This window comes from Eretmochelys imbricata, chromosome 6, assembly GCF_965152235.1.
Source record: "Eretmochelys imbricata isolate rEreImb1 chromosome 6, rEreImb1.hap1, whole genome shotgun sequence".
Classification (NCBI taxonomy): Eukaryota; Metazoa; Chordata; order Testudines; family Cheloniidae; genus Eretmochelys; species Eretmochelys imbricata.
Window position 1 is genome coordinate 257,110 of NC_135577.1, and position 24,989 is coordinate 282,098.

Below are 24,989 nucleotides of genomic sequence, written 5' to 3' on the forward strand. Positions count from 1 at the left end.
ATGGTTACTAAGCGCTGTGTGTGTGTGTCATTCCTACAAGGAGGCAGGACTCCTGGGTTCTCTCCCTGGCTCTGGGAGGGGAGGTGGGTCTAGTTGGGTAGAGCAGGGAGGGCTGGGAGCCAGGACTCCTGGGTTCTCTCCCTGGCTCTGGGCGGGGAGGTGGGTCTAGTTGGATAGAGCAGGGAGGGCTGGGAGCCAGGACTCCTGGGTTCTCTCCCTGGCTCTGGGAGGGGAGGTGGGTCTAGTTGGATAGAGCAGGGGGGGGGCTGGGAGCCAGGACTCCTGGGTTCTCTCCCTGGCTCTGGGAGGGGAGTAGGGTTGGGGGGGCTGGGAGCCAGGACTCCTGGGTTCTCTGCCCAGCTCTGGGAGAGGAGCGAGCGGCTGTGGTTGCCGCCCTGGGGGCGGGAGAACAATGGGGTACTTGTGGCGGTGTGGAGGGGGGGTGGACGAGAAGCCAGGCTGGAATGTCCTTTCTGGGTGGAGGAATGGGGCCCAGACAGACAGATGGACAAATGCAGCCCAGACACCCTCCCCCGCACACAGGGAATGGGCTGTGGGAGGGGGGACCCCAGATTTTGGGGGAGATCAACTGGAGGATAGGGACTGAGTGTGCGTGAGAGTCGGGGGAGCCATCTTCTTGGGGGCTGATGAAGGGGGGCATCTGGGGGGATGGGGAAGAAGGAACCCATTTCCTGTGCAGCAAGGGGACAGAGTGGGGGGTGACTCCATCTCTGGGAGGGGTGAACCTGACCATCTATGGGGCTCAGCCTGGGGGGCCCCCAATCTGGGGGAGGGGCCCTGGGGGGGTGGGGATTTGGAGGGTGAGGTTCATAGTGGTGGAGTGGGTGTTTGGAGGTGCAGGGGGTGGGGTGCATGAGGGTGGGGGATGTTTGGGGGTGCAGAGGAGGAGGTGTGTGGATTTGGGATGCTGGGGAGGGGTGCATTGGGGTGGGGTAGTGTTTGGGGTGCAGGGGAGGAGGTCTGGAGGGTGGGGATTTGGGGTGCATAGGGGAGGGGTGGGTGTTTGGGGGTGCAGGGGCGGAGGTGTGGGGATTTGGGGCACAGGTGGGCGAGGTGGGTGTTTGGGGGTGCAGGGGAGGAGGTCTGGGGGGGTGGGGATTTGGGGTGCTGGGGGAGTGGTGCATAGGGGTGGCAGCGTGGGTGTCTGGGGCTCCGGGGGAGGGGGCAGGGACTATCAGCCGGACTGGGCGTGTCCAGGGAGGAGGAGGGGGGGTCACTTGGCCCCGCCCCCCATCAGGCCCCGCCCCTTCCCAGCCCAGCCGGCCCGGGCCGAGGCCGCAGGAAGGGAGGTTCTGGGTCAGCTGATCCCGGGTCCACCCACCGCCGGGCCGCGGACGCCGCTGGAAAAGGGGGGTTTCTGGGGGGCCCGATTCCCGTCCGCACCCGGCTCTGCCCGCCCCCCCCTTCCTGCAGCCGGGGGCCCGGGATTAGGGGACCCCCCCGGGAGAGGCGCCCCCCCAGCCATGACCCCCTGAGCAGTGGCCCCTTGCGCCCAGGCAGCTCCCGGGGGCCGGGACTTTGAACCCCCGCAGCCCGGGGGCGCCGGGCCGGACCGGCGGAGGGACCGGACCGGACCGGAGCGGGCCGGGCAGGCGGAGGGAGGGACCGGCAGGCGAATGGCTGGCAAGGACTATGACCATCTCTTCAAGCTGCTCATCATCGGGGACTCGGGTAGGGGCCGGGCCTTGCGCGTCCCCCCTTCCCCGGGACCCCCTTCCCCTGCCGACCCCCCCTTCCCCGCTCCCTCCCCGCTTTCCCCGGGACCCCCTTCCCCTGCCGACCCCCCCTTCCCCGCTCCCTCCCCGCTTTCCCCGGGACCCCCTTCCCCTGCCGACCCCCCCTTCCCCGCTCCCTCCCCGCTTTCCCCGGGACCCCCTTCCCCTGCCGACCCCGCTTTCCCCGGGACCCCCTTCCCCCCTCCCTCCCCGCTTTCCCCGGGACCTCCTGTCCCCGGGACCTCCTTCCCCTGCCTCCCCCATGGTGTGTTCCCTGCCCCCCCCCGGGCCCCTTTCCCCTGGCCCCCCCCACCCCCCGTCTGCCTCCTTCTTTCCTTTCCCTCGCTCCCTCTCTCCAAGTCCCTTCCCCGCTTCGTGTCTCTGTTTCCTTCCTTTGTTCCAGCTTCTCTTCGGCCCCCCCCCCCCCGCTTCCTGGCGCCCCCTGGGGAAGATTTCCGCCCCCCCCATCCTTCTCTTCCCCCCCTCCCCCTTCCTAAGTTTCCCTCCCTCCCTCCATGTTCTTCCCTCCTCTCCTGGCCCCTCTTCCGTCTCCTCTGGGTCATTTCTCTTCTGTCCGGCCTGTCTCCTTCCCCCCGTCCCCCCCCCGCGCTGTCCCCCTTCTCTTCTCCCCCCCGCGCCTCTTCCCTCCCCTTGCTCCCAGCTCTGCACCCCGCTGCGCTTTCCCCTTCGGCCTGTTCTCTGCCACCCGCCCTGCGGCCTAGGGGTTAGAGCCGGGGGGGGCTGGGAGCCCGGACTCCTGGGTTCTCTCCGCGGCTCTGGGAGGGGAGCGGGGGCTGGTGGGTTAGAGCAGGCGGGGCTGGGAGCCAGGACTCCTGGGTTCTCTCCCCAGCTCTGAGAGGGGAGTGGGGGCTGGTGGGTTAGAACAGGCGGGGCTGGGAGCCAGGACTCCTGGGTTCCCTCCCCAGCTCTGAGAGGGGAGTGGGGGCTGGTGGGTTAGAGCAAGGGGGGCTGGGAGTTCTATTCCCAGTTCTGTGAACTTGAACAATTCCCTGCGCATCTGTGCCTCAGTTTCCCCATGAGTGCAGCGGGGTAAATAGACCCAATCCCCCCGGGTTGAAATGCATTGAGATCAACCCCTGTATAACACAAAGGTGGGGTGGGGTTTCTCGTCCCCCCTTTTTCAGTCCTCCTCTTTCTACCTACTCTCTCTCTGCCCCTCTGGGGTGTGTCCTGGGAGTTGTGCAGACCACACCTATAGTGGGGGGCAGAGATTATTTTGGGGGGCAGATCGGGGGGGAGGAGAACCCCCAGATCTCAGCCGGTGCCCTGCCCTGCCCTGCCTGCCCTCGGGGTGAGGTTTGTAACGGAGCGAGCGGAGCCGCCCCGGACGCCTGTGTCCTGTCCCGGTTTCTCCCCACCCGGCAAGGCAGCTGTTCCCTTCAGTCCAGTTAGTCCCAGCGCCACCCACCCCCTGCCTCCAGAGCAGCTGGGCACCCCCTGTGGGCCCGAGACAGGCCAAGAGCCAGGACTCCTGGGTTCTCTCCCTGGCTCGGGGAGGGGAGAGGGGTCTGGTGGGTTAGGGCAAGTGGGGCTGGGAGCCAGGACTCCTGGGTTCTCTCCCTGACTCGGGGAGGGGAGTGGGGTCTGGTGGGTTAGGGCATGTGGGGCTGGGAGCCAGGACTCCTGGGTTCTCTCCCTGGCTCGGGGAGGGGAGAGGGGTCTGGTGGTTATGGGGGGGGGGGTGTGCCTGGGAGCCAGGACTCCTGGGTTCTCTCCCTAGCTCGGGGAGGGGAGAGGGGTCTGGTGGTTATAGCGTGGGGGGTGGGCCTGGGAGCCAGGACTCCTGGGTTCTCTCCCCAGCTCTGGGAGGGGAGTGGGATCTGGTGGGTTAGGGCAAGTGGGGCTGGGAGCCAGGACTCCTGGGTTCTCTCCCTGGCTCGGGGAGGGGAGAGGGGTCTGGTGGTTATGGGGGGGGGGCGCCTGGGAGCCAGGACTCCTGGGTTCTCTCCCTAGCTCGGGGAAGGGAGAGGGGTCTGGTGGTTATAGCGTGGGGGGTGGGCCTGGGAGCCAGGACTCCTGGGTTCTCTCCCCGGCTCTGGGAGGGGAGTGGGATCTGGTGGGTTAGAGCAGGCGGGGCTGGGAGCCAGGACTCCTGGGTTCCCTCCCTGGCTCGGGGAGGGGAGAGGGGTCTGGTGGTTATAGCGGGGTGGGGGGGGGCTGGGAGCCAGGACTCCTGGGTTCTCTCCCCGGCTCGGGGAGGGGAGTGGGATCTGGTGGGTTAGAGCAGGCGGGGCTGGGAGCCAGGACTCCTGGGTTCTCTCCCCGGCTCGGGGAGGGGAGTGGGGTCTAGTGGTTATAGTGGGGGCTGGGAGCCAGGACTCCTGGGTTCTCTCCATGGCTCGGGGAGGGGACTGGGGTCTGGTGGTTATAGCCGGGGGTGGGGGGGCAGGGGGGCAGGGAGCCAGGACTCCTGGGTTCTCTCCAGGTGGTGGGGTGAGGGTGACGCTCGGTGGGTAAACACCCCGGGTGGCTCTGGGAGGGAGTGGTTCACGTCTGTTTGTGTTGTGGGTGCGGCAGGTCGCTCTGGGACCAACGTTGGGGGGCAGGGGGTCCCGGCTGCTCCCCCTAACCAGCCCTTTCTCCCCACAGGGGTGGGGAAGAGCAGCCTCCTCCTGCGGTTTGCAGATAACACGTTCTCCGGTAAGTACCCCCCCCCCCAGCCTGGCTGCCCCCTCTTCCAACCCCCCCACAGGTCCCCAGCCTCCTTCCCTCACTGCCCCCCAAACTCCTCTGGCCTCTCAATTCCTCTCCCCACTTCACCCCAGTCCCCAAATCCTCCTTCTGCCCCCCATGGGCTGTGTGGTTCTGGGGGGGGGTCCCTTCCCTCCAGGTGCTTGGGGTGGTCCCCAGGGGTTCACATCTGGGCTGGAGCGACTGCACTCCTGGCTCCGAGCCCCCCTCCCTGGGACGGACCCCACTGGGAGGGGCACTGTTGGGTCTGGGGGTGTCTCGGGGGGATCGTCACAGAGCCCCGTAACCCCATCGGCCGGATGCATCACTCGTCTCTTCCTCCCTTTTCACCTTTCCTCCCTCCCCTTCCTGGTTCCTCTCTCTTCCCCTCCATCTCTGTCCCGCCCGGCCCACTCCTTCCTTTCTCCTTTCCCTCGTCCCCCCCACCCCGGCTCCTCCGCCCCCCCCGCCCCCCTCCCCCGGCAGGCAGTTACATCACCACCATCGGCGTGGATTTCAAAATCCGGACCCTGGTGATCAACGGCGAGCGGGTCAAGCTGCAGATCTGGGACACGGCCGGGCAGGAGCGATTCCGCACCATCACCTCCACGTGAGCCGGACGCCTGGGTCCCATCTGGGGTGGGGAGGGGAGGGGGTCAGTGGTTACAGTGGGGGGTGGGGGGCGGGAGCCAGGACTCCTGGGTTCTCTTCTCAGCTCTGGGAGGGGACTGGGGGTCTGTTGGGTTAGAGCAGGGGGGGCTGGGAGGCAGGACTCCTGGGTTCTCTCCCCGGCTCTGGGAGGGGAGTGGGGGCTTGTTGATTACTCGGATGCCTGGGTCCCATGGCTTGTCTCATCCCCCCACGCCCCTGGGCAGGTATTACCGCAATACCCACGGTGTCATCATCGTCTATGACGTGACGAACCCCGAATCCTTCGTCAACGTCAAGCGCTGGCTGCACGAGATTGGGCAGAATTGCGACAGCGTCTGCAAGGTGCTGGGTGAGTCTGGGGCCCCCCTCAAACCCCCTGGGGTCCCCCTTCCCCCGCAGGGTCTGCAAGGTGCTGGGTGAGTCTGGGGCCCCCCTCAAACCCCCCGGGGTCCCCCTTCCCCCGCAGGGTCTGCAAGGTGCTGGGGGAGTCTGGGGCCCCCCTCAAACCCCCTGGGGTCCCCCTTCCCCCGCAGGGTCTGCAAGGTGCTGGGGGAGGCTGGGGCCCCCCTTAAACCCCCTGGGGTCCCCCTTCCCCCGCAGGGTCTGCAAGGTGCTGGGGGAGGCTGGGGCCCCCCTCAAACCCCCTGGGGTCCCCCTTCCCCCGCAGCATCTGCAAGGTGCTGGGGGAGGCTGGGGCCCCCCTCAAACCCCCTGGGGTCCCCCTTCCCCCGCAGCGTCTGCAAGGTGCTGGGGGAGGCTGGGGTCCCCCTTCCCCCGCAGCGTCTGCAAGGTGCTGGGGGAGGCTGGGGTCCCCCTTCCCCCGCAGCGTCTGCAAGGTGCTGGGGGAGGTTGGGGCCCCCCTCAAACCCCCGGGGTCCCCCTTCCCCCACAGCGTCTGCAAGGTGCTGGGGGAGGCTGGGGCCCCCCTCATCCCCCCGGGGTCCCCCTTCCCCCGCAGCGTCTGCAAGGTGCTGGGGGAGGCTGGGGCCCCCCTCAGCTCCCCCAGAACTGCCCTCCCCAAGGGGATGTGTCCCCTTGCCCCCCATCCCCCTACCCCAGGGGACTCTGGGTTAACCCCTTGGGGCCCATTCCCCTGTGCCTGACCCTCCCCCCTCTTTCCCCACAGTGGGGAACAAGTGCGAGGACCCCTCCCGGAAGCAGGTGGAGACGGCCGACGCCCGGCGCTTCAGCGAGCAGATGGGGGTGCGGCTCTTTGAGACCAGCGCCAAGGAGAACCTCAACGTCGAGGAGGTACTGGCACTGCTGTGGGGAAGCTCGCAGCGCGGCGGGGGGGGCAAGCCAGACTGGGGACACTGCTGAAGGGAAGCTCGCAGCACTGTGTGTGTGTCTCGGGATGGGGGGTGGGGTGCAGGAACAGTCCATGGCTGGGACACTGTTGCTGGGAAGCTCCCAGCCCCATTCCGGGAAAGGGGGGATGGGGCTGCAGGGCAGTTTGCCTCGGCCTGGGACACTGCTGGGAGGAAGTTTGCAGCCCTGCAGGGGGCAGGGAGGGAAGCTGGTGGGGGCACTGCTGTGGGGAAGCTCGCAGCACTGTGTGTGCGTGGGGGGAGTTGCCAGGAAGCTCCTAGCACCATGGGGAGACGAGGGAGTAGAGGCTGCAGGAAGCTGACCTTGGCCAAGGGAAGCCCTGCGGGGAAGCTCGTGGTGCTAGGTGGGGGGAATCGGGCTGGGGGCACTGCTGCGGGGAAGCTCACCACCCTCTTGCCCCGCCCCCCAGATGTTCAACGCGGTGACGGCCATGGTGCTCCGCACCAAGCAGGAGAACCTGGCCCGGCTGCAGCACCCCGAGGTGGTGAAGATCAACAGGCCCAAGAAAAAGCCCCCGGTCAAGAAATGCTGCTGAGGGATGGGGCCCCCCAAAACCTGGGGGAGCTGAGCCCCTGCCCCCACCCCCCTGGGGCAGGGATGGACTGTGTGTGTATGGGGGGGTATCCGCCCCCCTGCCCCGGGGACTCCTGGCCATTGCGGCTGTGGGATGGGGGGTCTGGAGAGGGGGGACGGTGGGGGTTGGCTGGAGCCTGGGGGGCTGGTGGGAGTGGGGGGATGGTGGAAGGAACAGAGAGAAGGGGGACTAGAGGAGACTGTCCTGCCCTGGGGGGGTCCTGGGCCCCCAACTTTCCTCCTGCCCCCCATCCCTATCTCTCCACCCCACTGTGAAAGGGAAGATGCCTCTTTCTGGTGCCCATGCCCCCTGAATGCGGCAGGGTCCCACAACTCTGGAGTGGGGGAACACATGGGAGTTGCTGCTCCACCCCCCCATATTCCCCCATGCTCTCATTTGTTTGGGGGTGTCTCCCTGCTCCAGCTCTCCATTCTCCCACAGGGGACCCCAAATCTCCCCGGCGCAGGCCCCCCCAAGTGCCCCTATGCACTCCAACCCTCTTGAGCACTGGAAAGGCAGCATGTAGGAAATGGGGGGCAGCAAGCACCCCAAACCCCCTCCTTGCACCCCACACTCTGGGAGCATGTGGGGATATGGCCCCCTCACTGGGAACAAGATGGGGTTCACCCCTCTTTTCCGAGAGCTGCCCCCTCTGGGATCAAATCTGGGGTTTGCTGCCCGGCTCTGAGTTCCCGCCCCACTAGGAGTGGGGTGGGGGAGCTCAGCAGTGGGGGGCAGCCCCCACACTGGGAGCAAAAGGAGGCAGTTCGCTCGTGGGGTGCAGCCCTGGAACCCCCTCCTGGGGGCAATAAGAGGAGCTTGGAAGTGGGTTCACCCCAGCACTGGAACAGGGTGGGGTGTGGGGCTGGCCCCCTAATAACTGTGCAATAATCTGGCCCCGCCCCGGGGGGTGAACTGACCCTAACCCCGCCCTAGCCACGGAGACAAGTGTTTCTTTAATAAAGACAGTTTAGGTATGAAAAGAAGCCTGCTTGCTTAGCCCGGACGCCTGGGTTCTCTCCTGGCTCAGGGGGCTCAGAGCCAAGACTCCTGGGCTCTGTTCCTCGCTGTGCGTGCCTCGGTTTCCCCTGGCGCTAGCCAGTTATGACTCTCTGGGGGCGGCATGAGGCAGGGGGCCCCGGAACACCCTCCCCTTAAGAGGAACCCAGTTAATTCAGATTCAGGACGTTTACACTTCGCCATTCTGCTTTGGGTCAGACCTGCTCTGGGGGGAGACGGTGGCCAGCGAGGGATCTGTGTGGATGGTCCGCTCACCCTGAGCAGGGAAACGGAAACTGGATTCAGCCCAAGGGCCGGGGCCACTGTGGTGAGGAAGCTCACTGCGCCAGGGGGCGGACAGTCTGGGGGAGAACTCACCGGTGAGGGGCACTGAGGCAGGGCACAGTGCTGGGGGGTGGACAGTGGGTGGGGGAGGGAGAACTCACCAGCAGGGCAGCCACTGAGGCAAGGCACAGCGCTGGGGGTGGGCCGGTGTTGGGGGAGTGTCTGGCTGGGGGCACCTCTAGAGGGAAGCTCACAGCAGCAGGCTGTGTAGTCACTGGCTGGGGGCACTGTTGGGGGAAGCTCGCAGCGTTGCCGGGAGAGGGGACTATTCCTGGCTGGGGGGTTGCAAACCCCTTTTGAGCGCCTCACCTGCTTTGAACTCCCAGGCCGGGGGAGAAACGCTGTCCCCACCTCTGCCTGGGGCGAGAAATCTTTCCTTAGGGGGGCTGGTCCCTCCAGCAGGGAGAGAGGGGACTCCCCCAAAATTCCCCCTCCCCGTGGGGGGGGGGCAGCCCCCAAAACATTCCAGACCTCCCCAGCCTCAGGGCTCTCTCCTCCTTTATTGACTCCCGGGCAGCGGGCGAGACGCACAAACTTCAGTACAGTTCATCTTGTGGTCGCAGCGGTGGGGACGCCCCAGCTCGGGGCACTGCTGCGGGGAAGCTCGCTGCGCTGGCGACAGGGTGCGTCCAGCCCCTGTGGGTCTGTCTGGGGTGAGTCCATACCCAGCGTCTCCCCAGCTGGGATGGGGAACGGTCCTGCATCACAGCTCCATCTCCTCCGGCCGCAGCCCCTGCCCCCGGCCTGGGGAGAGCAGCGGGGGGTCAGCTAGGGCGCTGGGGGGCAGCATGAGGGTCCGGATGGAGTGGGGCACCTGGCTACCCGGGGGGGTCCACAGCACCAGCTCCGTCGCGGGGTTCCTGGGGCAAGGGAAGGAGACGGAAGTTAGATAACGCCAGCCCGTCCCTGCCCCCTCCTGCCCCTCCATGGGGCAATACTCACAGGTACTGTAGGAGGCCCGGCTCTGCCAGGCTGAGGGGGGTGCAGTCGGCCATGCTGAACTCCCCCTCCAGCACCACGCTGCCCTCCTCGGCCTCCGCCCCGCCGGCGTCCTCGCTCCCTCCAGCCGGGGACAGCCTTGGGGGGGGGAACACACAGCGCTGAGATGCAGCCACCTCTGGGGCGAGTCCCCCGTTCCCCCCGGCACGATGCTCCCCCGCCCTGCTCCCCATGGTGCGCCCCGGGTACCTCTGCTCCGGCTGCCGGCAGCGGGCGTAATCCTGCACCCACTGCGCCCAGGCGGGGTCGGGCGCCGGGCCCCGGGCGGGGAACCCGTTGCCGCTGTAGACGTGGTCGTTCTCCAGGCTCAGCGTGTTGAAGCGGGCCGCCATCTTCTCCTCCGACAGGAACTGCTTTGGGCCGGGCTGCCTGCGGCGGGTGGGGAGGGAAAGGGGAGCTCCCACAATGCACTGTGCTCGGTCGCGCCAAGCTGGGGGGCTCTTGGGCTGCTGTGTGCCCGCTTGCAGCGAGACGGGGGTTCCCAGCATGCATTGCGCACGGTCGTGCCGAGCCTTGCGTGCCTAAGCGCCCGCGTGACCAGTCCAGCCAAGCTGGAGAGCTCCCAGAAGCCATTGCACCACCTCACGCCAAGCTGGGGAGCCACCTAGCAGCTCTGTGCTCTTGGGGAACCGGGGGCAGGGCCCAGCCTGGCTGACTCACGAAAGACCTTCCCGCCCCAGCCTCTGCTTGAACCAAATCTGCACCAGAAGAAAGACGTACAAAAAACAATGGAAAGGCTGTGGGAGACACCCCTAAACCCTGGGATAAGGGGGACAGGAATAAGGAAACCCCCCTAGCCTCATCTGCATGGAAGATGGGACAAGGAGGCATGTCCATCAGCCTACAGAATGGAGATTCCAAGGCAAGGACCGCAGGGAACTCTGGGAGCAGAAAAGCAGGGCAGCACGGCATGATGGGGGATCTCTGCCCCAGACGTTAATGAACCCCCGCCTCCACGCCCCCAGCTCAGTGGTGATCAGAGCAATTCTAGTCATGAGTCCTTTATTGGTATCCAAAATGGTGACGCTCCCTAACTGCATTGTGAGCTCCCTCCAGGGAACAGCGCCCAGAGCCAGGAAGCTCAGCTCCTGTTGTCATGAACCAAACAACTTTGGGATCCTCCCTTGAGCCATCCGTCTGCCCATAAACAAATCGAGCGTCTCCCTTGAACCACTGTTCTTCCCCTACAAAACCCCGACCCACGCTCCAGCCCGTGCTCTGCTGCCTGGATCCAAACTCTGCAGCAGGTCCACTGGGACCCCAGCACTCCGGACCCTCAGCTACCACCGCCCCCTAGGACCCCCAATCGACTCCAGCTTCACAGAGTGGTGAGAACCCAGCTCTCTCGCTCTCGAGGTGCAGCCCCACACCCTGACGTGTGTGATCAGTTAGAGTTTTCTAAATCTGACTTTTATAATCTGGATTTAAGATGATCACGGTTTGGTTTGGCTCCCCGGTGGTTATTACCTGGCAATAAATAACTTTCATGGTTAAGCTGGTTACGTCTCCCTCTCTCCGTCTCCCCCTCGTGGGGTTTTTTTTGGTTCCGCATTCGCTCTGCAGCAAGGCTCCTCGTCCCTAAGCTAAAGATCCCTGCAACGCCCCCAAATCCCCTGGGGTTTGCTCAGCCAGTGGGTTGCGACCAGAACAACTGTGATGTGAAAGTGCTGATTAACCTGGTCCACTTGGGGTGGAGTGTGGGTGTGGGTGTGTTTTCACGGTGTTTTTACAGCCCTAGGGAACCGAGGTCCTGCAGGATCACGCCGTTGGGAGGGGACGTGCAGCAGGGAGAAGCAGAGCTCCGTATGAGAACACAAGGGACACAAGCAGCACGTTGATAGATGTACACAACCCCCCCTCGCCAAGAGTAACCCTAATAAATGAGTGAACCCCAAAGTAACGGGCAAAGCTGGTAACAGGTCTCCTGGGCTGCACTGCGCCTAGTCACATGAGGCCAGGAGCCTCCCAGAATGCATTGCACTGAGTTACGCCAAGAGAGCGGCCTCCCAGCAGGCACTGCCCCCACTCATGCCAACCGGGGGAGCTCAGGAAGTCCCGCCCTCGGTCCTGCCAAACTAGGGATCCCCCAGCATGCACTGCAGCCAGGCTGTGGTGAGGAACCAGCCAGGGTTTAACCAGGAAGGGGGATGAAGGCCAATATAAGGGGGGACCCCCAGGCCTCCCCCATTGATGTCACCTCCCCCATACTCACTGCTCTTCCTTCTCCAGGCGGCGTTTGAGGGCCAGCGACGCCACGTGGGGCAGCTGGCGGGTGCTGAAACAGGAGGAGAGAGTCAAAATCAGGGGGTCCCAGTGCCCCGTCCCAGCTCTTTCAGTCCCAGCAGCCCCCGCATACGCTCACCATGGCAGTGCCGTGCCGGTGAAGCTGACCAGCCCCTGATCCCGAGCGGCCCAGGGCATTCTGCGGGGCACCTCCTGCCTCCAGTCAGGGGTCGGGGCCGTGCAGCGGGGGGAGCCCAGCCACGGGCGGCGGCTCCAGCCCATGTCCGCACCCCTAGGAAGGGGCAGTGACGGGGCTCGAGGTCACCGCCGCCCCCGGCTGCCAGCGTTGGGGACCCATCCGCGGGTCATCGCCTGGAGAGACAAGGGAGAGTTACACGCTGTCATAAATATCAAGGGAAGGGTAAACACCTTTAAATCCCTCCTGGCCAGAGGGAAAACCCTCTCACCTGTAAAGGGGTAAGAAGCTAGGATAACCTCGCTGGCACCTGACCAAAATGACCCATGAGGAGACAAGATACTTTCAAAGCTGGAGGGGGGAGAAACAAAGGGTCTCTCTGTCTGTGGGAGGCTTTTGCCGGGGACAGAACAGGAATGGAGTCTGAGAACTGAGTCAGTAATCTAGCTAGAGACGCGTTAGATTCTGATTTCTTTAAATGGCTGAGGAAATGAGCTGTGCTGAATGGAATGGAGATTCCTGTTTTTGTGTCTTTTTGTCACTTAAGGTTTTGCCTAGAGGGAGTCTCTATGTTTTGAATCTGATTACCCGGTAAAGTATTTACCAGCCTGAGTTTACAAAGGTGATTCTTTTACCTTTTCTTCAATTAAAATTCTTCTTTTAAGATCCTGATTGATTTTTCCCTATTCTTATGATCCAAGGGTTTGGGTCTGTGTTCACCGATGCAAATTGGTGAGGATTTTTATCAAGCCTTCCCCAGGAAAGGGGGTGTCGGGTTTGGGGAGGATTTTGGGGGGAAAGACGTTTCCAAGCGGGCTCTTTCCCGGCTATGTATCTGTTAGACGCTTGGTGGTGGCAGCCATAAAGTCCAAGGGGAAAAGGTAAAATAGTTTGTGCCTTGGGGAAGTTTTAACCTGAGCTGGTAAGAATAAGGTTAGGGGGTTTTCATGCGGGTCCCCACCCCTGTACCCGAGAGTTCAGAGTGGGGCGGGAACCCTGACAGGGCGGCAGACATGCCCAGCGACCCCGCCGACGGGCTCAGCCGGCTCCCAAGGCGCACGGCGCCAGAGGGACTGAGCTGCTGGGCTCCCAGCATGCACCGGGGGGGTCACGCTGGACCAGGGGCTCCCAGCATGCACTGCGCCAGGTCACGCCGGGCCGGGGGGCTCCCAGCATGCACTGCGCCGGGTCACGCCGGGCCGGGGGGCTCCCAGCATGCACTGCGCCGGGTCACGCCGGGCCGGGGGGGCTCCCAGCATGCACTGCGCCGGGCCACGCCGGGCCGGGGGGGGCTCCCAGCATGCACCAGGGGGGTCACGCTGGGCCGGGGGGGCTCCCAGCATGCACCGGGGGGGTCACGCTGGACCAGGGGCTCCCAGCATGCACTGCGCCGGGTCACGCCGGGCCGGGGGGGCTCCCAGCATGCACTGCGCCGGGCCACGCCGGGCCGGGGGGGGCTCCCAGCATGCACCGGGGGGGTCACGTGGAGCCGGGGGGGCTCCCAGCATGCACCGGGGAGGTCACGCCGGGCCGGGGGGGCTCCCAGCATCCACCAGGGGGGTCTCGCCGGGCTGGGGGGGCTCCCAGCATGCACTGCGCCGGGTCACGCCGGGCCGGGGGGCTCCCAGCATGCACCGGGGGGCACGTGGAGCCGGGGGGGGCTCCCAGCATGCATTGCACCCAGCCACAACCCCCTGAAGAGATGGGGCGGGCCCTCGAAAGGGGGCGTGCCTAGACGCAGGGGGCGGGGCTGCAGTTCCGGGGCCGCGCCACAGGCCGAAGTCAGCCCGCGCGCATGCGCAGACCGACCCCAGGTGTAGCGGTTGGCACCTCGGCGCGTGGCTACCACCGTTCGTCTCGCGACGGGGGCAGCGATTGGTGGGGTTCGACGCATGCGCGGTACGGACCTGACAGAGATTTTTTTCGCACCGAACGGGGTCCTTTTTCTTACTCCCCTCCCCCCCCGCCTCAGCGTCCTCAGGATTCTCCGCCACCACCTTCCTCCGGGATGCGTGCGCAGCCTCCCCCGTCACGTGAGAGGAGCGGGCCAATGGACTGCGGCGGCGCGGAGCCTGCTGGGAAATGTAGTCCTTGGCCTTCTGCTGGGACGAGACCGTCCGGCGCTTGGGGACTCCATTTCCCATCGGGCTCCGCGCGCGCTCGCTGCCTGAGCCGCCCCGGGCGGGCCCGCGCAGCCTGCTGGGAGCTGTAGTCCTCGGCCGGGGGAGACGCGGAGTGACGACGTCAGAGTAGCGCGACGCGGAGGCACGTTGTGTGAGGAGGCCTCATGGCACCTGGGGAGGTAACTGCAGCCGCAGCACAGGCAGAGGACGGGGGGAGGGAATCCCAGCGTGCACCGGGCGTGGGGCTCCCAGCATGCACCGGGCGTGGGGCTCCCAGCATGCACCGGGCGGGGACCCGGAGCATGCTGGGACCCCCCCGGGTTGGCGCGACCCGGCCCCGGGCAGGCTGGGAGCCCCCCGGGTTGGCGCGACCCGGCCCCGGGCAGGCTGGGACCCCCCCGGGTTGGCGCGACCCGGCCCCGGGCAGGCTGGGACCCCCCCGGGTTGGCGCGACCCGGCCCCGGGCAGGCTGGGACCCCCCCGGGTTGGCGCGACCCGGCCCCGGGCAGGCTGGGACCCCCCCGGGTTGGCGCGACCCGGCCCCGGGCAGGCTGGGAGCCCCCCGGGTTGGCGCGACCCGGCCCCGGGCAGGCTGGGAGCCCCCCGGGTTGGCGCGACCCGGCCCCGGGCAGGCTGGGAGCCCCCCGGGTTGGCGCGACCCGGCCCCGGGCAGGCTGGGAGCCCCCCGGGTTGGCGCGACCCGGCCCCGGGCAGGCTGGGAGCCCCCCGGGTTGGCGCGACCCGGCCCCGGGCAGGCTGGGAGCCCCCCGGGTAGGCGCGACCCGGCCCCGGGCAGGCTGGGAGCCCCCCGGGTTGGCGCGACCCGGCCCCGGGCAGGCTGGGACCCCCCCGGGTTGGCGCAACGCGGCCCGGCGCAGGCTGGGACCCCCCGGGTTGGCGCGACCCGGCCCAGGGCAGGCTGGGAGCCCCCCGGGTTGGCGCGACCCGGCCCAGGGCAGGCTGGGAGCCCCCCGGGTTGGCGCGACCCGGCCCAGGGCAGGCTGGGAGCCCCCCGGGTTGGCGCGACCCGGCCCAGGGCAGGCTGGGAGCCCCCCGGGTTGGCGCGACCCGGCCCAGGGCAGGCTGGGAGCCCCCCGGGTAGGCGCGATCCGGCCCCGGCAGGCTGGGAGCCCCCCGGGTTGGCGTGACCCGGCCCCGGGCAGGCTGGGAGCCCCCGGGTTGGCGCGACCCGGCTCCAGGCAGGCTGGGACCCCCCCGGGTTGGCGCGACCCGGCCCAGGGCAGGCTGGGAGCCCCCCGGGTAGGCGCGATCCGGCCCCGGCAGGCTGGGAGCCCCCCGGGTTGGCGTGACCCGGCCCCGGGCAGGCTAGGAGCCCCCGGGTTGGCGCGACCCGGGCCGGTGCATGCTGGGAGTACATGTCCCAGTACTTGACCCCCTAACACGTCGCCCTCCCGCCCCCAGAGGGATGCCCAGCGCGCGCTGGAGCTGCTGCATATGACCGTTTTCTCCCAGAGCGTCTCGCCCTGCGGCAAGTACCTGGCAGCTGGGAACAACTATGGAGAGATCGCCATCTTCAGGTAACCCCCGGCCTGCCCCCGTCACCCCCTGCCCCTCCTGGGGCTGCTCCCCTCCACTCACCCCTCTCTGCTCCCCCCCAGCCTCTCGGCGGCGCTGAGCTCCGAAGCCAAGGAGGAGAGCAAGAAGCCGGTGGTGTCCTTCACAGGTAGGTGCCTCTCGCGGGTGGGGGAGTGAGGGAGGATTCCCAGCATGCACTGGGGCCACTTGCGCCAACCTGGGATGCGTCGTGCCGCTGTTGCCAAGCCAAGGGGTCCCAGAATGCATTGCACCAAGCTTGGGAGCTCCCCGAACGCACAGTACCCGGTCATGCCAGGGAGCTCCCATCACGCACCGAATCCAGCTGCCCCAGCTGGGGCGTCCCCCAGATGCCCTGCCCCGGGGCTGACGCCCGCCTTGCTCCCCTCCGCAGCCCACGACGGGCCGGTCTACGCCATGGTCTCCACCGAGCGGCAGCTGCTGAGTTCCGGCAACGGCGAGCTCAAGGCCTGGAACTGGAGCGACATCGTCAAGAAGGTGAGACGTGCCGCTGCCCTCCCCCACGTGTCCCGGACGCCTGGGTCCCTGCTGAGGCCGCCTCTCCCACCCCGGGCTCCTGGGTCCCTGCTGAGGCCGCCTCTCCCGCCCCGGGCTCCTGGGTCCCTCCTAACGCCACCTATTCCCGCCCCGGGCTCCTGGGTCCCTGCTGAGGCCGCCTCTCCCACCCCGGGCCCCTGGGTCCCTCCTAACGCCGCCTATTCCCGCCCCGGACGCCTGGGTCCCTCCTAACGCCGCCTATTCCCGCCCCGGATGCCTGGGTCCCTGCTAACGCCGCCTCTCCCGCCCCGGACGCCTGGGTCCCTCCTAACACCGCCTCTCTCCCTGGCAGGGGTGCAAGGAAGCCTGGAGCCGCAGACCCCCGTACAGGTGAGCCCCCCCGTCCCCCTGCCCCCACCCCCTTCGCTTTCACACTCCCGCTCTCTTTCCTGTGCCAGGAGCAGCCTGGAGGTGCCCGAGATCAACAGCCTGCAGCTGAACCCCAAGGTGAGCCGCCGTGCATTGTGGGAAGGGGGGGCACCCCTTGGTCCCCCAGCCCCCCCCTTACCTGCTGTCTCTCTGCCCTTCCCCCGCAGGATAACAGCCTCCTGCTGGCCGGGGGCGACTGCGCCGTGCACGCCATGGACCTGGAGTCCGGCGCCTTCACCGTGAGTGTGGGGGGGTCACCGTGGAGCTGGGGGGGCCATGGGAGCCTGTGGGTGCAGGGGTGGGCCACCAGGGGGAGCCCCCCACCTCGGTCACTGCTGGGGAAATGGGCCGGAACGCACTGAAACGGGAGGGTAGCGTCTGTCTGTCCCCGTCCTCCCGTCTGTCCGTCCCCGTCTGTGTGTCCCCGTCCTCCCGTCTGTCCGTCCTCGTCCTCCCGTCCCCGTTCTCCCGTCTGTCCGTCCCTGTCTGTGTGTGCCCGTCCTTCTGTCCCCGTCCTCCCGTCTGTCCGTCCTCGTCCTCCCGTCCCTGTCCTCTCGTCTGTCCGTCCCCGTCTGTCCGTCCCCGTCCTCCCGTCCCCGTTCTCCCGTCCCCGTCCTCCCGTCTGTCCGTCCCCGTCCTCCTGTCTGTCCGTCCCCGTCTGTGTGTGCCTGTCCTCCCGTCCTCCTGTCCCCGTCCTCCCGTCTGTCCGTCCCCGTCCTCCCGTCCCCGTTCTCCTGTCCCCGTCCTCCCGTCTGTCCGTCCCCGTCCTCCTGTCTGTCTGTCCCCGTCTGTGTGTGCCCGTCCTCCCGTCTGTCCGTCCTCGTCCTCCCGTCCCCGTTCTCCTGTCCCCGTCTGTGTGTGCCCGTCCTCTCGTCTGTCCGTCCTCATCCTCCTGTCCCCGTCCTCTCGTCTGTCCGTCCTCGTCCTCCTGTCCCTGTCCTCTCGTCTGTCCGTCCTCGTCCTCCTGTCCCCGTCCTCTCGTCTGTCCGTCCCCATCTGTGTGTGCCCGTCTTTCTGTCCCCGTCCTCCCGTCTGTCCGTCCTCGTCCTCCTGTCCCCGTTCTCCCGTCTGTCCGTCCTCGTCCTCCCGTCCCTGTCCTCTCGTCTGTCCGTCCCCGTCTGTCCGTCCCCGTCCTTCTGTCCCCGTCTGTCCGTCCCCGTCCTCCTGTCTGTCCGTCCCCGTCTGTGTGTGCCTGTCCTCCCGTCCTCCTGTCCCCGTCCTCCTGTCTGTCTGTCCCCGTCTGTCCGTCCCCGTCCTCTTGTCTGTCTGTCCCCGTCTGTGTGTCCCCGTCCTCCCGTCTGTCCGTCCTCGTCCTCCCGTCCCCGTTCTCCTGTCCCCGTCTGTGTGTGCCCGTCCTCTCGTCTGTCCGTCCCCGTCCTTCTGTCCCCGTCTGTCCGTCCCCGTCCTCCTGTCTGTCCGTCCCCGTCTGTGTGTGCCTGTCCTCCCGTCCTCCTGTCCCCGTCCTCCCGTCTGTCCGTCCCCGTCCTCCTGTCTGTCTGTCCCCGTCTGTCCGTCCCCGTCCTCCTGTCTGTCCGTCCCCGTCTGTGTGTGCCTGTCCTCCCGTCCTCCTGTCCCCGTCCTCCCGTCTGTCCGTCCCCGTCCTCCCGTCCCCGTCCTCCCGTTCTCCCGTCCCCGTCTGTGTGTGCCCATCCTCCCGTCTGTCCGTCCTCGTCCTCCTGTCCCCGTTCTCCCGTCCCCGTCTGTGTGTTCCCATCCTCCCGTCTGTCCGTCCTCGTCCTCCTGTCCCTGTCCTCTCGTCTGTCCGTCCCCGTCTGTGTGTGCCCGTCCTCCTGTCCCCGTCCTCCCGTCCCCGTCCTCCCGTCTGTCCGTCCCCGTCTGTGTGTGCCCGTCCTTCTGTCCCAGTCCTCCCGTCTGTCCATCCCCGTCCTCCTGTCCCCGTCCTCCCGTTCTCCCGTCCCTGTCCTCCCGTCTGTCCGTCCCCGTCTGTGTGTGCCCGTTCTCCTGTCCCCGTCCTCCCGTCTGTCCGTCCCCGTCCTCCCGTCCCCGTTCTCCTGTCCCCGTCCTCCCGTCTGTCCGTCCCCGTCCTCCCGTCTGTCCGTCCCCGTCTGTGTGTCCCCGTCCTCCCGTCTGTCCGTCCCCGTCCTCCCGTCTGTCCGTCCCCGTCTGTGTGTGCCTGTCCTCCCGTCCTCCTGTCCCCGTCCTCCCGTCTGTCCGTCCCCGTCCTCCCGTCCCCGTCCTCCCGTCCCCGTCCTCCCGTCTGTCTGTCCTTGTCTTTCTGTCACCGTCCACCCTGTTTGTCTGTCCCCCGTCTGTCCATCCCCGTCTTCCCGTCCCCGTTCTCCTGTCCCCGTCTGTCCGTCCCCGTCCTCCCGTCTGTCCGACCCCGTCCTCCCGTCTGTCTGTCCCCCTCTGTGTGTGCCTGTCCTCCCGTCTGTCCATCCCCGTCTTCCCGTCTGTCTGTCCTCGTCCTCCTGTCCCTGTCCTCTCGTCTGTCCGTCCCCGTCTGTGTGTGCCCGTCCTCCTGTCCCCGTCCTCCCGTCCCCGTCCTCCCGTCTGTCCGTCCCCGTCTGTGTGTGCCCGTCCTTCTGTCCCAGTCCTCCCGTCTGTCCATCCCCGTCCTCCTGTCCCCGTCCTCCCGTTCTCCCGTCCCTGTCCTCCCGTCTGTCCGTCCCCGTCTGTGTGTGCCCGTCCTTCTGTCCCCGTCCTCCCGTCCCCGTCCTCCCGTCTGTCCGTCCCCGTCTGTGTGTGCCCGTCCTTCTGTCCCCGTCCTCCCGTCCCCGTCCTCCCGTCTGTCCGTCCCCGTCTGTGTGTGCCCGTCCTTCTGTCCCAGTCCTCCCGTCTGTCCATCCCCGTCCTCCTGTCCCCGTCCTCCCGTTCTCCCGTCCCTGTCCTCCCGTCTGTCCGTCCCCGTCTGTGTGTGCCCGTTCTCCTGTCCCCGTCCTCCCGTCTGTCCGTCCCCGTCCTCCCGTCCCCGTTCTCCTGTCCCCGTCCTCCCGTCTGTCCGTCCCCGTCTGTGTGTCCCCGTCCTCCCGTCTGTCCGTCCCCGTCCTCCCGTCTGTCCGTCCCCGTCTGTGTGTGCCTGTCCTCCCGTCCTCCTGTCCCCGTCCTCCCGTCTGTCCGTCCCCGTCCTCCCGTCCCCGTCCTCCCGTCCCCGTCCTCCCGTCTGTCTGTCCTTGTCTTTCTGTCACCGTCCACCCTGTTTGTCTGTCCCCCGTCTGTCCATCCCCGTCTTCCCGTCCCCGTTCTCCTGTCCCCGTCTGTCCGTCCCCGTCCTCCCGTCTGTCCGACCCCGTCCTCCCGTCTGTCTGTCCCCCTCTGTGTGTGCCTGTCCTCCCGTCTGTCCATCCCCGTCTTCCCGTCTGTCTGTCCTCGTCTGTCTGTCCCCGTCCTCCTGTCTGTCTGTCCCTCTCTGTCAGTCCATCCCCATCCACCCCGTCTGTCCGTGCCCCCCTGCCCACTCTCTCTCCCTGTCTCCCCAGCAGGAGTTTCGGGGGCACAGTGACTACGTCCACTGCCTGGCGCTGCGGGACCAGGCCCAGGAGTGCCTGTCGGGCAGCGAGGACGGCACCGTGCGCATGTGGGGTGAGGAGCCGGAGGACCCCCACGGCGCCGCCGTCCTGACACCCTGGCCCCATCCTGAGCCCTCGGGCGGGCCCGTGGGCCGGGGGAGGGGGTGGCTCGGAGCCTGGGGCCCATCCATGTCCGCCGGGATGTGCAGAGACCCGTCCATGTGCCCCCCTGCCCCCGGCTGAGCGGTGAGAATGGCCCATCCCGCCACTGTCTCTCTGCCGGGGCAGGTGATGACTGGGGCGGGGTGGGGGGGGGGGGGTGAAGGAGGCCCTGCCCCCCCCCACACCGAGCTCTCTGTGTCGCAGATCTACGCACCGGGGCACAGGTCCAGCTCATCGAAGTGCACAAATACGAGGTAACGACAGCTCCCCCCGTCCCCCAGTTCTAACCACCAGAGCCCACTCCCCTCCCAGAGCTGGGGAGAGAACCCAGGAGTCCTGGCTCCCAGCGCCCCCCCTGCTCTAACCCACCAGCCCCCACTCCCCTCCCAGAGCCAGGGAGAGAACCCAGGAGTCCTGGCTCCCAGCCCCCCCCTGCTCTAACCCACCAGCCCCCACTCCCCTCCCAGAGCCAGGGAGAGAACCCAGGAGTCCTAGCTCCTAGCCCCCCCTGCTCTGACCCACCAGCCCCCATTCCCTTCCCAGAGCTGGGGAGAGAAGCCAGGAGTCCTGGCTCCCAGCCCCGCCTGCTTTAACCCACCAGCCCCCACTACCCTCCCAGAGCCAGGGAGAGAACCCAGGAGTCCTGGCTCCCAGACCCCCCAGCTCTAACCAACCAGCCCCCACTCCCCTCCCAAAGCAGGGGAGAGAACCCAGGAGTCCTGGCTCCCAGCCCCCCCTGCGCTAACCCACCAGCCACCACTCCCCTCCCAGAGCCAGGGAGAGAACCCAGGAGTCCTAGCTCCTAGCCCCCCCTGCTCTAACCCACCAGCCCCCACTCCCCTCCCGGAGCCGGGGAGAGAACCCAGGAGTCCTGGCTCCCAGCCCCCCCCTGCTCTAACCCACCAGCCCCCACTCCCCTCCCAGAGTTAGGGAGAGAACCCAGGAGTCCTGGCTCCCAGCCCCCCCTGCGCTAACCCACCAGCCCCCACTCCCCTCCCGGAGCCAGGGAGAGAAGCCAGGAGTCCTGGCTCCCAGCCCCCCCTGCGCTAACCCACCAGCCACCACTCCCCTCCCAGAGCCAGGGAGAGAACCCAGGAGTCCTAGCTCCTAGCCCCCCCTGCTCTAACCCACCAGCTCCCACTTCCCTCCCAGAGCTGGGCTAGAACCCAGGAGTCCTGGCTCCCAGCCCCCCCTGCTCTAACCCACCAGCTCCCACTTCCCTCCCAGAGCTGGGCTAGAACCCAGGAGTCCTGGCTCCCAGCCCCGCCTGCTTTAACCCACCAGCCCCCACTACCCTCCCAGAGCCAGGGAGAGAACCCAGGAGTCCTGGCTCCCAGACCCCCCAGCTCTAACCAACCAGCCCCCACTCCCCTCCCAAAGCAGGGGAGAGAACCCAGGAGTCCTGGCTCCCAGCCCCCCCTGCTCTGACCCACCAGCCCCCATTCCCTTCCCAGAGCTGGGGAGAGAACCCAGGAGTCCTGGCTCCCAGACCCCCCAGCTCTAACCCACCAGACCCCACTGCTCCCCCCATAACGGGCCCTCGTTCCCCTCCCCCAGGAATGCAGCCGGCCCCAGCTCGGGAAGTGGATCCGTTGCCTGGCAACAGACTGTGACTGGATGGTGCGTGAGTTCCCAGCAGGGGGCGCTGGGGGCTCTGGTTTGGGGGGGCCCCCCCCCGCTGCACCTGGGGTGGTAAAGTCGCCGTCTCCTCAGCTGTGGGGCTAGGGATCTGCTGGGACGCACCCCGCCCCGTGGCGCCCGGCCGGGGGGCTCCGGGGACGCACCCCGCCCCGTGGCGCCCGGCCGGGGGGCTCCGGGGACGCACCCCGCCCCGTGGCGCCCGGCCGGGGGGCTCCGGGGACGCACCCCGCCCCGTGGCGCCCGGCCGGGGGGCTCCGGGGACGCACCCCGCCCCGTGGCGCCCGGCCGGGGGGCTCCGGGGACGCACCCAGCCCCGTGGCGCCCGGCCGGGGGGCTCCGGGGACGCAGCCCGCCCCGTGGCGCCCGGCCGGGGGGCTCCGGGGACGCACCCAGCCCCGTGGCGCCCGGCCGGGGGGCTCCGGGGACGCAGCCCGCCCCGTGGCGCCCGGCCGGGGGGCTCCGGGGACGCAGCCCGCCCCGTGGCGCCCGGCCGGGGGGCTCCGGGGACGCAGCCCGCCCCGTGGCGCCCGGCCGGGGGGCTCCGGGGACGCACCCAGCCCCGTGGCGCCCGGCCGGGGGGCTCCGGGGACGCAGCCCGCCCCGTGGCGCCCGGCCGGGGGGCTCCGGGGACGCAGCCCGCCCCGTGGCGCCCGGCCGGGGGGCTCCGGGGACGCAGCCCGCCCCGTGGCGCCCGGCCGGGGGGCTCCGGGGACGCAGCCCGCCCCGTGGCGCCCGGCCGGGGGGCTCCGGGGACGCAGCCCGCCCCGTGGCGCCCGGCCGGGGGGCTCCGGGGACGCAGCCCGCCCCGTGGCGCCCGGCCGGGGGGCTCCGGGGACGCACCGGGCCCGGTAGCAGTCTCCCCCTCCCAGCTGGCTGCGAGGGGTTGGCCTGAGACGCCGAGGCTCATGGGATGCGGGGGGAGCAGGGCTGTTGGGGGTCCCTGCGGCGTCTGACCCCGTCTCTCCCCCAGGTGTGCGGGGGGGGCCCGGCTCTCACCCTCTGGCACTTGCGCTCCGTGACCCCCACCACGGTCTTCCCCCTGCCCCACTGCCAGCAGCACGTCATGTTCTACCAGGACCTGGTGAGTGCCCCCCGGCCTGCGCCCCTCGGCCTGCGCCAGGCCCGGGCTCCTCCGTGTCTCCTCCCCTCCGGTCCGGCCTCTTCCTGGCACACGCTCGGGTGGGCATCGCGTCCTTCCCCTGGGTGGGCAGGTGGGGGGCCACTTCGGGGGGCGTTTGTTCTTTCACCCAGGTGGGCGTTCCTTCCTTCCTTCCTTCCTTCGTTTTCTTCCCCCGTTCGCTGGTTCTTCCTGTTGCCCTGCGGGTTCGTTCGCGCTTTTCATTCAGTCGTTCTGCTCCCCGGTTCATTCGTTCGTTTTACTGATTCATTCACGCGTTTTCTTCTGTCTTTCTGTTCCCTGATTTATTCCTTCGTTTGTTTTATTCATTCTTTCTAGCATTCATTCGTTCATCCATCCTTCCGTCCTGTTCCTCCATTTGTTCCGTTTCCTGTCCGTTCGCTCTTTTTTCATTCTTTGCTTCTCTTTTACCGTTCATTCGTCACTGGGGTTCTTCCTTCGTTTGTTCTTTTCCCATTCGTTTGTCTTCATTTTTCTTTTCGTTCTTTCTTTCTCTTGCCTTCTTCCTTCCTTCCTCCCTCTGGGGCGCCTGGCACTGGCCACTGTCGGCAGACGGGACACTGGGCTAGATGGACCTTTGGTCTGACCCAGTCTGGCCGTTCTTATGTCTATTTCCCTCTTCGTTCATTCATTCGTTCTTTTCTCCGTTTGTTTTTGTTCTTTCTTTCTCTTGTTCTCTTCATTCTCTTCTCCGTTCATTCACACCTTCGTTCTGTTTTTCTCCTTTCGTTCTCTTCTCCGTGTTTTTATTTACTTTTTCCCCATTCGTTCTGTTCTCCTGTTGGTTTGTTCATTGCTTTCTTTCTATTACTCTCTTCCTTCCTTCTTTCTTTTTACATTCGTTCTTTTTCTTGCCCTCTTCATTTGTGCCAGTCCTCTGCTTGTTCATTTGTTCGCTTTTTTAGTCAGTCCTTTGTTCTAGCCCTACCTTCCTTCCTTTTGTCGTTCTAGCCCCCAGGTCACTTTTTCACTCTTTTTTCCCCGTTCCTTCTCTCTCTCGTTTCTTCATTTGATTTCTAACGTTCTTTTCTTCTGTTCCTGTCCAGCCGCTCTGTTCCTGTGTTCGTCTCTTCGTTCGTTTGCCTTTTCGTTCATTCCTTGCGGCTTTTTCCCTCTTTGTCCCGTTCCCCCTTTCGTTTGTTGGTTCTTTTTAATGCTCTCGTCATTCAGTCTAGTCCCGTCTTTTCTCTTCTCTCCTCTCTCCTTCTATTCCCATCCCACCACTCGTTCCAGGCCCCGCACGTTCATTCGTTCTTTCCCTCCCTTATCTCCCGAGGTCTCTCACTAACCCCCCCGCCCCGTCTCTGCCCCCCAGATCCTCTCCGCAGGACACAGCCCGGCCATCAACCACCTGCAGATCAGTGGGGAAATCAGGGCTCAGATCCCCTGCACGCCCCGCTCCGTCCACTCGCTCTGTGTCAACGAGCGCTCCCCTGAGCACAAGGTAGGGGGCGCCCCACGCACGCAGGGGGGCTGGGAGAGGAGTGGGGGAGGAGGTGGGAGGGGCTGGGAGAGAGGCGGGGCCTGGAGCTGGGGAAGGGGCTGGAATTGGAGTGAGGGGAAGGTACCTAATTGGGGGGGGCTTCGAGTAGAGTCAGGCATCTAGTCGGGGGGAGGGCAGGGGGCTGGGAAGAGGGGCCCTCTGGGGCAGGGACTCCAATGAAGCTAATCCAGCTCCAAAGGGGACCCCAGGGTCCTGGCCCCACTGACTCCCCCCCCCCCTCCCCGAATTGATCTGTCCCCCCCAGGTGCTGACGGCCGCTGGGAGCAGCCACAAAGTCGACGTCTTCACCAACTTCAGCTACCGGGCCTTCTCCCTCTGCTTCGCTTAGCTCCCCCCAGCGCCCCGTCCCCCAGGACCCCCCGATCCCCTCCCCCAGCACCCCCGAACTCCTCCCCCTACCCACGATCCCCACCCCCAGGACCCTCAGTTCCCCTCCCTGACCCCCCGATCCCCTCCTCCCACCCCAGAGCCCCCCTTCCCTGCTCCCTTTTGGTTTTTTCTCTTCTGTTTGTTTTTTTAATAAAATCCAGGCCCCCCCTCCACGTCTCTGTGCCCGGAGGGCTGCTGTGGCTCAGGAGTTTGGCTGGGAGATCTGGAGCTGGGTGGGGGGGGGTGCACGGAGCTGTCGCCCCACAGATCTGGAGGTGCATTGAGGCGGCGTTTGACTTGGAGGGCAGGGAGCGCGTTTAGCAAACCTGTTTCCCAGAGCCGTGTGGCGAGCCCCAGC

General features: G+C 67.0%; 3 protein-coding genes across 7 annotated transcripts; 2 read left to right on the plus strand and 1 right to left on the minus strand.

The window, feature by feature from the left end:
• The first annotated feature begins 1,280 nt into the window (after positions 1 to 1,280).
• LOC144266297 (ras-related protein Rab-35-like) lies at positions 1,281 to 7,099 on the plus strand. The gene is made up of 6 exons (XM_077819740.1): positions 1,281 to 1,692; positions 4,347 to 4,397; positions 4,914 to 5,037; positions 5,303 to 5,427; positions 6,205 to 6,329; positions 6,817 to 7,099. The coding sequence occupies exons 1-6, from the start codon at positions 1,638 to 1,640 to the stop codon at positions 6,940 to 6,942; spliced, it is 606 nt and encodes a 201-aa protein (XP_077675866.1). The 5' UTR covers positions 1,281 to 1,637; the 3' UTR covers positions 6,943 to 7,099.
• A 1,707-nt stretch (positions 7,100 to 8,806) lies between these two features.
• On the minus strand, positions 8,807 to 13,801 carry HCFC1R1 (host cell factor C1 regulator 1). 2 transcript variants are annotated; one of them, XM_077820433.1, is made up of 6 exons: positions 13,651 to 13,801; positions 11,687 to 11,919; positions 11,537 to 11,599; positions 9,514 to 9,693; positions 9,268 to 9,402; positions 8,807 to 9,185 (listed from the first exon to the last, which is right to left on the minus strand). In XM_077820433.1, the coding sequence occupies exons 2-6, from the start codon at positions 11,827 to 11,829 to the stop codon at positions 9,029 to 9,031; spliced, it is 678 nt and encodes a 225-aa protein (XP_077676559.1). In that variant the 5' UTR covers positions 11,830 to 11,919; positions 13,651 to 13,801; the 3' UTR covers positions 8,807 to 9,028. The 2 variants fall into 2 exon arrangements, with proteins under 2 accessions (XP_077676559.1, XP_077676560.1); XM_077820434.1 differs by lacking the exon at positions 13,651 to 13,801 and adding an exon at positions 12,015 to 12,085.
• Positions 13,559 to 24,804, plus strand: THOC6 (THO complex subunit 6). Of its 4 annotated transcripts, none has more exons than XM_077820431.1 (13): positions 13,559 to 13,642; positions 15,289 to 15,404; positions 15,486 to 15,550; positions 15,815 to 15,918; positions 16,271 to 16,308; positions 16,377 to 16,425; positions 16,515 to 16,586; positions 19,788 to 19,890; positions 20,184 to 20,233; positions 21,537 to 21,599; positions 22,591 to 22,701; positions 24,074 to 24,202; positions 24,507 to 24,804. In XM_077820431.1, exons 2-13 carry the CDS (start codon positions 15,322 to 15,324, stop codon positions 24,588 to 24,590), a joined length of 951 nt encoding a protein of 316 aa, XP_077676557.1. In that variant the 5' UTR covers positions 13,559 to 13,642; positions 15,289 to 15,321; the 3' UTR covers positions 24,591 to 24,804. The 4 variants fall into 4 exon arrangements, with proteins under 4 accessions (XP_077676557.1, XP_077676555.1, XP_077676556.1 ...); XM_077820429.1 differs by lacking the exon at positions 13,559 to 13,642 and adding an exon at positions 13,863 to 14,045; XM_077820430.1 differs by lacking the exon at positions 13,559 to 13,642 and adding an exon at positions 13,863 to 14,045 and having other exon boundaries at positions 19,791 to 19,890.
• Positions 24,805 to 24,989: the final 185 nt, after the last annotated feature.